We start from the raw sequence: 10047 nt of genomic DNA on the forward strand, positions 1-10047 counted from the left end.
TTGAAAACTACATTTGACAGTAGCGATATGGCCTCGCTCTACTCAGAGGTACTCTGTTTATGACAATTTCGTGTTTGATTTCTTCATTGAATGTCTCGATTTTGGTATAGCTACGATTCTCTAGGCCATACATCAGAGATAACATATGTTGTATCAATTGTCAATCCCTGATTTTGAACCAGAACATCATCGACTAGCATTAAAATTGAGTGAAATGGAAGACAGACAATGAGTTAAGAGTTCGTCTTCATGGAATGCCAGTGACGATCACACTGTATCATGATCCCAAGTTCATTACCACGTCTGGGAAAAGTTTGCAGACTGCATTGGGAATGAAGCTACGGTTTAGTACGATCTATCATCCGCAGACGGATGGTCAGTCTGAAAGGACAACTCACACGCTAGGGAACATGTTGCGGGTGTCATGCCTCGATCCCTAGGTATACCACAACCCTATCAAGTCACCTCAGGTAATAAAGGACGATGTCCCAAGCACGTCATCGACCCATATATTTTATCTTTTTAACAAGTGCATGCTAAACATACAATTCTCGGATGACAAGTCAAACAATAGCTATAGAAAGTAGGACAGCCAACAATGATAGTCAACTCCGCAAAAAACTATTTCATTTCTGTTATCACATAATCTTTAACTCTATGGAGCTATACATACACAACCCCACACTTCGGGGCAGCTCCATAAGACCAGCAAAAGATAAGTGGATTGGGGCAGTGTTAAAGTCATATCTACTCCAAAAGAGAGGTCACGTTACCCTCGTCATCCTCAATAACGGGTCACTCAAAAAGGTCTCTATGACTATAACAGCTCAACTAAAATACTCGAGCAAAGGCGCATAATTCGGGTCATCAAAGATCGGGTCTTACTCAAGGTCCACTACCTCCCTGTCAAGGATGTCGATGTCCATCGAATCCCGGGTTTCGATCCTAGGGGTCATGGTAGGCGACCCCTCAAATCCACGATCGGCCCATAGAGAGCATCACTATGGTGCATGAACCAGGCTTTGAAGTAGTGAAGCACTAAGCGTTCCAACCTCTCATGTATCCATATGGTCGTCACATGATACACCCAAACCCGATCACCCCTCGGGACCGAGTGGTACTTGATATCAAATGACTAGTCAAAGGGGATTCCAAATCGAACCGGATGAGCCTCTATTACCTTGGTCCTGAAAAAAGGGCAATAATAATGGAGTAAGAAATAAATCTCTATGAGTCAATGCTTAAGCTCGGCTAGGGCATTAATTCATTCAGGGTGGCCTAAACATGCAACACAAGTCAATAACAGATCAATAGCGTGCGATCTACGCCACGTTTTAACTATCACAGGAATAAGCACAACCACATGCAAGCTTACCACGCATTGGTTCATGCGTAATGCAATACTCAACACGATTCAACAATCACTCCAACCAAGACACACAACTAGAACACCCAAACATCTTGCATGCACAAAATACCACATGTGTTTCAGTTATTAATGGCATTCGGCCCGACACACTAGAGAGTTAGTGCTTGCATACTAGACAATTGGTGCTCTACCGACATGACTAGGCATCGTTCCATTACTTCGGCAAAGGCGATTGTTAAGCCGTGTGATTTTGATCGACATGGCATGGCATAATAGGCATTCTTGTAAGAAGCGTTGTTCCATCACAAGTTGCGATCGGCATCTAACCAACCTAGAGTCACGGATGGACGTACATCCGACAAGTCGTGTGATTCCAATCGATACAGCACGAACTTGTCGAGAAACCATTATTTGACCACACAAGCTCACCGGACAACTAGTCAATTCTTTTTTTTTTTTATTTTGTCAAATACTCACACGGTCGTGCTTAAAGACTTGGCCTAAGGCCATTTTCATGCTCAAATATTCAATTTGATCAATTCTAAATATTTTTTTATGCCAATTTAGTCCAAACATCTTGCATTTGTGCCAATTCAGTCAATCAGGCAAGCACCGACCGGCCAGGGTTGACGTGGATGCCCGCCGTCGTTAGTGTGAACAATATTTTAATTTTTTTTTTATAACCGAGGTGTCCGCGCGGCCGGCGAGCTTGTGCTCAAACCAGCGGTGAAGCACGACTAGTCCTCGGGGGCAATTGCAGGACCCCACCACCACAGTGCCCGGGTAAGACACTGGCACCACGAAGTTTTGAACCCAAGACCTCTCATGAAAGGAACCGAGTGCAAACCAGCGCGGCCACCAGCCGGTGGGTATTTTAAAATATTTTTAATTCCTATTTTTTCCATTTTTTTCCTATTTCTTTTCTTTTTCTTGCCATTTTTTCCCTTTTCTTCCTCAAGGCGATGCTAACCCCCACCGACCACTAGCGAGGGCAAGCCTCGTCGACACAGGAGGAGGTTGGCTTCACCCGACCATGGCAAGGTGTGACCTTGCCCTCGCCACCCACTTGGGAAGGAGACGTGGGACTAAGGCCTTTGTGTTGGTTTTTTCCCTTTGAGAAGTTCTCGTGACGTGGAACGGAGTTTGTGTTACTCGATCCTTGTGTTTCAGTCCATTGTCCACACATGCACCAAAGTACCATCGAACGATCCCATTCAAAATCCACAAATGAAGACAAAACTTCATTCTGTAAATCTTCACAAATCACGTCAAAATGAAAAGAAAAATAAATAAGCTGCAAAATCTTTGGTTGGAGTTGAGTGATGAAGAGTAACCTTCGCCCGTGTCACATCTAGGCGAGGCCAACCTTGCCTAACGCCGGTGGGGGCGAGCCTCTCCTAATCTCGCCGCCCTCTTTCTAGTCGCCAGCGGCAATCGCCTTGAGGAAGAAGGGGAAAAAAAAAAGAGGAAAGAAAACGAAAAGGGAAAAAAAAGGAAAAAATAGAAAAATAAAAAATTTAAATATTAAAAATTACCCACATCAGCGATGGCCGACATCCATGTCGGTGCGAACCTATCAATGCGGATCGGATGGACTGAATTAGCATAAATGCAAAAGGTTTAGGACCGAATAGATACAAATACAAAAGGTTTAGAACTAAATTAGCGAAATTAAAAGGTTTATAACTGAATTGATAAAAATGCAAAACTTTTAAAACTTTTTTTGATAATTTTCCCCTTTTGGAAAAATATTTTTCAAATCTCACGATTTATGTGAAATAATGCTTAATGACTTTGAGGACTCATTTCTTTTCGGATGTAGAAGATTTTCGAAGAGGTGCAATTTGATGGATATGTAAGAGAAATTTGATTCGTCAGGTTGGAGGAAAATTGAATTGGATTTCACATCCTCTTTTTTTGAGGAGGAACATTAAGAACTCTACAATTCTACCCAAAAACTGTATAGGAAAATTTGATTCTCTATTCTACAATTGAGCTTATCCAAGAATTAGAGACGCTAGCGATGATCGAGGGAAGAAAGTGAATTGGATTTCGATCCTACGGGCCCTATTTTCGTATGGGTACACATATCAAGACTAGCTGATCTTTTGTAATGCAAGAAAAGGAACTCGCTAGAGGAGCAAACGAAACCGATGCGGTTGCCAAGCTAAACCTTCGAGTTGGGGCCGGTTCGCATAGCTCTCACTCTCATAAATCGGCCAACAGCATTGCCAACTTTGCTAGGGAAGCCGGCCATTGACTTGACCTGTCAAACTCGGCAAAAGAAATTCGCGACAAAACGATCTGTCGCCATTTGAGTTACCTAGCAAGAGCTTCAAATGCCCCATACGAAATGGAACCCATTCGAGACCACACCTTAAGCACAAAGCAAAGCGACATCCGAGGACCACATGAAGTGAAAAGGAGATGGAAAAACAAGACAAATGAGAGGGATGACACTGACAACAAATGACAGCAAATGAGAGTGAAAGTTGGGTCAACTTTTATGGTCTTTTTGTTTAGCAAAGGATGAGTGGTTTACAAATTTTTAAAAAATAATGGCATATATCGCTTAAAATAAATAATCAATTAAATTTATTTTCATTAACGATAACAAATTTTGTCTAAACCTTTTTGTAAATGACGAAAATATTTTTTTTCATTCATACGAGCGATCATTTTTAAGAAAATATTTTTCAATTCATCTCATTTTTCACGAAACAAACGCACGACCATTTCTCCCAAGAATCTACGCATCACACAACTTGCCCAAGAAATAAATTGGAAAATAAAAATAGTATGGGAAGAAAGATTCGTACTGAATATATTGGAAGTGAAGTGACGGGGAGAATAACCAAAAAAATTCCTTAACTTATTGTAATTGCATCAATTCAGTCCTAAGCTTTTTTTTCTTGCTAATTAAGTCATAAATATTTTACATTTATGTGGCACGACCGATGTTAGCGTGGACATTTTGTAATAAATTTTTTTAGTCTTTCATTAATTTTTTCTTTTTCTTTTCTTTACCTTTTCTTTCTCTTTCTTTTTCTCTCTCTTTATTTTAATAGATTTAAAACTTTTTTAGTAATTTTTTCTGCAGCGACATATTTGGAGATAATTAAATCATCGACCTATTCTACACTGACAACGGACCTAACAACAGTTTTAAAACAGTCATGTATCTATTAAATAATCACTGGTAACAAAATGAGAATGGTGGGCATGGCGTAATTGAATACTCATAGGATGCATTTTTATCAGCCTATGCCAATCGAAGGTCTTCATAATAATGGAAATCCGACAATTGAGACGAGACATTAGAAAGGCAATTGAAGTCTAGGCCCACTAGTTTACTTTTTCTCTGAATCAATCAATCTTAATAGCTTCAAAATTATGTCTAAGACGTTGCACTGACGTATCTAGTAATTGTTCATTTACAGTCACCTTCTTCCTCACAAAGAATTTGAAAATTTCCCCCATTTTCCACGTCACTTTCCGGCCAGTCTTTTTCTCCTCCTTCATCAAGTCTTGTCCGTGAGAATTTCAAGATGAAATGTCTGCGATAGAAGCACCACTCCATTCGATACTCATCAATAATAGTTTGTTCTAATGTATGTCCGAAGTCGGCAAACGCCGCAATTAAACAATGCAGCATGAGACGTTCGAAGGTATGTTGGCGACGTGACTCATTTTTTCTCGGGAATTAGGATCGACCCTTTTGCCATGACGTCGAATATCTCGACCGCATCATGAGCTTGTACCCTTGGACTATTGTAGTACAATTGAAATCAATCATTTGTTGGAAAGGGCTATGAGGGCAAGCAAGCGAAATACTTGATTTATTTCCGATAATGATCGGGAGGGGCCAACTAAATCATCATTTTTTTTCCGTAATTAGCGCAGCAATACGTTGTCTGGTTAGCTAAACAAGAAGCTGGGTGTGCAAAAGGTTGTATCCTCGTACAGCCAGAAGAATTATGGATCCTATGGGACCAACTGGGAACAAAATGGAATACTTCGGGACAACGAGACAACATGGGAAAAATGAACATGTGGACTAAAATGTCCAAAAAATACCTTTAGGAGGCCACCCCAATTTCATGTACATTGAGTAGAAAATGAACTAAAGTTGGAAAAAAAGCACATTATAGAGGATTCTACCCATGAATATATAAGTACGTTATAAGGGTTTTAGGTATTTCGTGTCAAAGAAATTCCAATCACAAGAGCCGCATGATCAGCCGGAAACGACAGATCGAAAGCGAAATTTGCCCTTTTAATAACATCGCTACGCGGTGCTTATAGAAGGATCAATCAAAGGAGCTGTGGTTAGTTCACCTGGAGCCATCGTGGACAACATAAGAGCGACGTATAATGAAAGTTGAGCGCGAGAAGTTGTTTCCTCCGGGGACGCGGGGCCCTGGATAAGACAACTTGGAAAACCTTGATCTACCAGAGGACAACGTTTGCAGAAGGCATATAAAGAAGCATCTGTGCAAGCTGCTTAAGGAAGGTGAAGAAGAAGAACAAGATGGCTTCATTGTCTCTCTCTTTCCTCGTTGAGATCTTGCGTTATGCCTCTCTCCTGTGTCTTTTGTGCCTTGACGATATGGCCTGTGTCGTTCATGGAGCTCAGGAGATCACCCTCCCAGTCACCTCTCTTTTCCCTTCTCCCATTTGCAAAGCTTCTACTTCCAACGGTTACTCTCTCTCTCTCTCTCTCTCTCTCTCTCTCTCTCTCTCTCTCTCTCTCTCTACCAAATAGTTTTGTGCATGTATGTCTTTGTTAAGAAACTATTTCGATGCAAACATAGTGTCTAGTCCGGAAAAATTCGATCTTATGGCCAACAAAACTTGGATTAAAACATTAATATATTGCTATTTGCATTATGGTAGAGACCCGAATGAATAACCAGTAGTCTTAACACCAGAAATTTTGATGGTTTGTTCTTAAGGAGTGCACGAGATTGAGCCAGCCATTCATGTGGCAAGAGATGATTCCCTCCAATTGCTTGGGCCGAAAATGGACTCTTGTCCTTTTAGTCTCCTCGCATGTATTTTTTTCGTTTATTGGGTAAGTGATGGCCATGCCGCATTTGCTTATCCCAAGATTTCATTTGTTTCGTTAAAAATATAATTTTGAAGAATATTTTTTTTATATGTGATCATTTATATTGCTTACACAAATGAATGGAAAAAAAATACCTTCATCGTTGACAATAATATTTAGATGTATGTTGTTATTTATAATGAAAGTTTTTTCATTAACTAATTGTTTTAAACTAGAAAAAATTATCCAAAAAGACCTAAACCTATTGCATGTTTGTCAATCAGTTTTAAACCTTTTAATTGTGCAAATTGAGTCCTAAACCTTTTCATGTTTTGCCAATTGATTTCACTCGGTCAATTTTAATTTAAAATCAATAGACGCCGATCATCCTTCGTGACACGGCCCGCGCTGAAGTTAATATTTTTTTACTATTTATTTTCTTCTCTTCTCTTTTCCTTCTATTAATTTTTTTCCTTGGGCTAGTAAGGGCAACCCTCACCCTTGCCTGTCCTAGCACGAGCATTCCTTGATTGAGGCCAGTGAGGGTGGCCCTTGCCTGAGGTCGTCCTAGGAAAGAGGGAAAAAGGAAACACAAAATAAGAGAAAAGATAATTAAAAAAAAAGTAAATAAGGAAAAAGAATAAAAAAGGAAAAAGAAAAGAAAATACAAAAACCAATAGATTTTTTAAAATATCATAAAAAAATTATCCATGTCAATATCAACCGTGCCACGTAAGGCTTTTAGTGTCCATGTCAATGATTTTTTACTAAAATTGATTGGATAAACTCAATTAGTAAAACGTTAAAATGTTTACGATTTAATTGGCAAAATTAAAAGGTTTAGTACTAAATGGCAAAAGTGAAATGAGTTTAAGATATTTTGGATAATTTTTTCTTTTGATTTATAGAAGCCATCATTTTTAGGAAAAATATTTTTAAAATTATTCATTTTTCGTGAAATAAAAATGGACTTAAGGACCTAACTAGCTCATTCGAGTCTGCATAAAGTCCACTTGTACCAATACCCCACCAACTTACTTTGGCGCAATTGAATAATCAATTTTCATCCAAGCTGACTTTGCTTGATCTGAATCTGATTTGTGTGTAGCCCATTCAACTACAGTTGACGACTTCGACGAAAAAAAGAAACTACAGATGTCAACACATTTTTGTTAACATGGTATGTGTCCAACAGTAGGTCTCTTTTGAATCTACAGAATAAATACACTGAAAGTCCCAAAACTTGTTATGAAAATACAATTGAATCCTAAAACTTTCACAAAGTGTAATCGAGTCTTAAAACTTATCAAGTTTGTGCAATCAAATCCTAAAATTTGTTAGCATTTTTCATTTATCAAATTGGACCGGCTTAATGGAATGACCAGATTGCACTAACTTCACAAGTTTTAAGACTTAATTGCACTTTTTTTGAAAGTTTTAGTACTTAATTGCACTTTTATAACTTGATTGTATGACAGGTTTTAAGACTTATAGTATGCTCATGCCTAAGTCTAACAAAGTTCTTTCATTAAAAGGGTTGTGTATGCAGCCATTGATGGGTAAAAAGTAGCCCCAGCCGTTTGAAATTACAGGATGCTTCCTTTTTTAAAAGCTGCACGGTGTCCCATTATCTATGCTGATCTTCAATGTCTGTTAATTGCTCGAAAACCTTTCACGTTAATCGAATTTCCATTCTATATGCAGCGAACTCAACTTTGAAGTTGGTTCACAAGAACAGTCCATGCTCTCCCCTTTTCAATGGCGAACCCGTGAACCACACCCAACTTCTGCTTGAAGACATTGCGAGAGTGAAGTGGATTCGATCCAAAATCTCTGGAGCCAGTGCAGCTAACAGCTTGAAAGACTCGGCCGTCAGCATCACAGCCAAGTACGGTGCTGGTGGCACCAGCTATTTGGTGACTATAGGCCTCGGCACACCGAAGAAGGACTTGACCCTTTTGTTTGACACCGGAAGTGCGCTCACGTGGACCCAGTGCGAGCCATGTGCTGTGTCTTGCTATAGCCAAGCCGAGCCAATCTTCGACCCCTCTCAGTCCTCCTCATACGCCAACATCTCTTGCTCTGCTCCATCTTGCACTCAGCTTCCTTCCGGCACTGGTAAATAACAAGACCACACATTTAACTCAAGGCTCCAATTGAAACTATACATATTCAACTAAGAAGAAACCTCTTAGGACTTTTTCCCCGTTAGAAGAAGTTCATCTTGTTTTTAATTTTATGATGCTCCACGGTGTGCAGCTCGACCACCTCGCTGCAGCGGTTCGACATGTGTTTACGCCACGGGGTATGGTGACCAAGAGTCCTTTACCGTTGGCTTCTTTGCAACAGAGACACTGACCTTATCATCAACCGACGCAATCACCGGTTTCGAGTTTGGGTGCGGTCAGAACAACGGAGGGCGATTCAAGGGATTTGCAGGATTGTTCGGGCTTGCTCGAGACAGGATTTCATTCGTAGAACAAAGTGCGACCAAATATGGACGATATTTCTCATATTGCCTCCCACCATCGACGAGCTCCACGGGGTACTTAACCTTCGGCATGGGCAGTATGACATCTACCTCGGCCAGCTTCACACCAATATCAATGGTCTCGCAGAGTTCACTCTTCTACGGCATTGACATAACAGGAATCAGTGTTGGAGGTAAACCGCTTTCTATACCATCAACCGTGTTCTCAAATGTTGGCTGTGCCATTGACTCGGGAACCACATTCACGCAACTGCCCCCAACTGCGTACAACGCCCTACGCTCAGCCTTCCGACAGGCAATGTCAAACTACAAGATGTCGGCTCCGGCTTCTGGCTTCGACACGTGCTATGACTTGAGCGGGTCCACCATGGTCACCGTCCCAGTGATCACATTCTCCTTCAGGGGACCCATTGACGTCCAGTTGGACACCAGCGGTGTGTTGGTTCCTGTAACTCAATCGCAAATGTGCCTAGCATTTCAATCGACCGGCGACGAGACTGCTTTCGGCATCTACGGGAACATACAACAAAGGTCATTTGAGGTGGTGTACGACGTACCTGGAGGGCGGATCGGTTTCCGCGCAAAAGGTTGTTCCTAACTTCCTAAACATTGTCCTAGAGCTTCCAAGTCAAAAGGGGGCAAAGCAATTTGCTTGTTTGGTGCACTTCAATAAATTCCAAGACGCTTGAATCAAGGCGAGTAATGTGTATCATTCTGTACTCTAAAGACTACGCTCGACATTAATCAATAGTTCTCTTCCATTTCTATAGAACAAGTGGGGCAGATTGATAGATGCACATCCTAATGAGAATTGCAATTTGCTAACTATAGAAGGGAGAAAAATTTGCTAACAACAGTGATGAGTGTCAGTTTACTAGATAAAATGATATGACGGTGCTCCCTCACAAATCATCTCCATTGAATCGTGGATAAATGACGAATAAACACTACAATTCACAAACCAACGATTTGATGTAGCATATCGAGATTTCTCAAAGAATCTTCCCAAATTCAAGGTTAATCCATAACGTGCAATATGATTAAAAACTCAAAAATCAGACTAGAGTCGCCACTAATCAAATTAGGAAAACCTAGGTCGATCGGACAACTAAAGCCTAAGGCAGTGTTGTGGGAAGT

General features: G+C 40.5%; 1 protein-coding gene across 1 annotated transcript; it reads left to right on the forward strand.

The window, feature by feature from the left end:
* The first annotated feature begins 5890 nt into the window (after positions 1-5890).
* LOC115732778 (aspartyl protease family protein At5g10770-like) lies at positions 5891-9679 on the forward strand. The gene is made up of 3 exons (XM_048278295.1): positions 5891-6069; positions 8124-8537; positions 8679-9679. Exons 1-3 carry the CDS (start codon positions 5901-5903, stop codon positions 9506-9508), a joined length of 1413 nt encoding a protein of 470 aa, XP_048134252.1. The 5' UTR covers positions 5891-5900; the 3' UTR covers positions 9509-9679.
* The last annotated feature ends 368 nt before the right edge of the window (positions 9680-10047 follow it).

The sequence above is a fragment of the Rhodamnia argentea genome, chromosome 4 (assembly GCF_020921035.1).
Source record: "Rhodamnia argentea isolate NSW1041297 chromosome 4, ASM2092103v1, whole genome shotgun sequence".
In the NCBI taxonomy this organism is placed as follows: domain Eukaryota; kingdom Viridiplantae; phylum Streptophyta; class Magnoliopsida; order Myrtales; family Myrtaceae; genus Rhodamnia; species Rhodamnia argentea.

Excerpts from the sequence above, each read along its gene's own strand:
- LOC115732778 (XM_048278295.1), top strand. The coding sequence starts at position 5,901 with ATGGCTTCATTGTCTCTCTCTTTCCTCGTTGAGATCTTGCGTTATGCC. Across the intron at positions 6,070-8,123 it reads CAAAGCTTCTACTTCCAACG|CGAACTCAACTTTGAAGTTG; the intron begins GTTACTCTCTCT and ends TTCTATATGCAG. Across the intron at positions 8,538-8,678 it reads TCAGCTTCCTTCCGGCACTG|CTCGACCACCTCGCTGCAGC; the intron begins GTAAATAACAAG and ends CACGGTGTGCAG.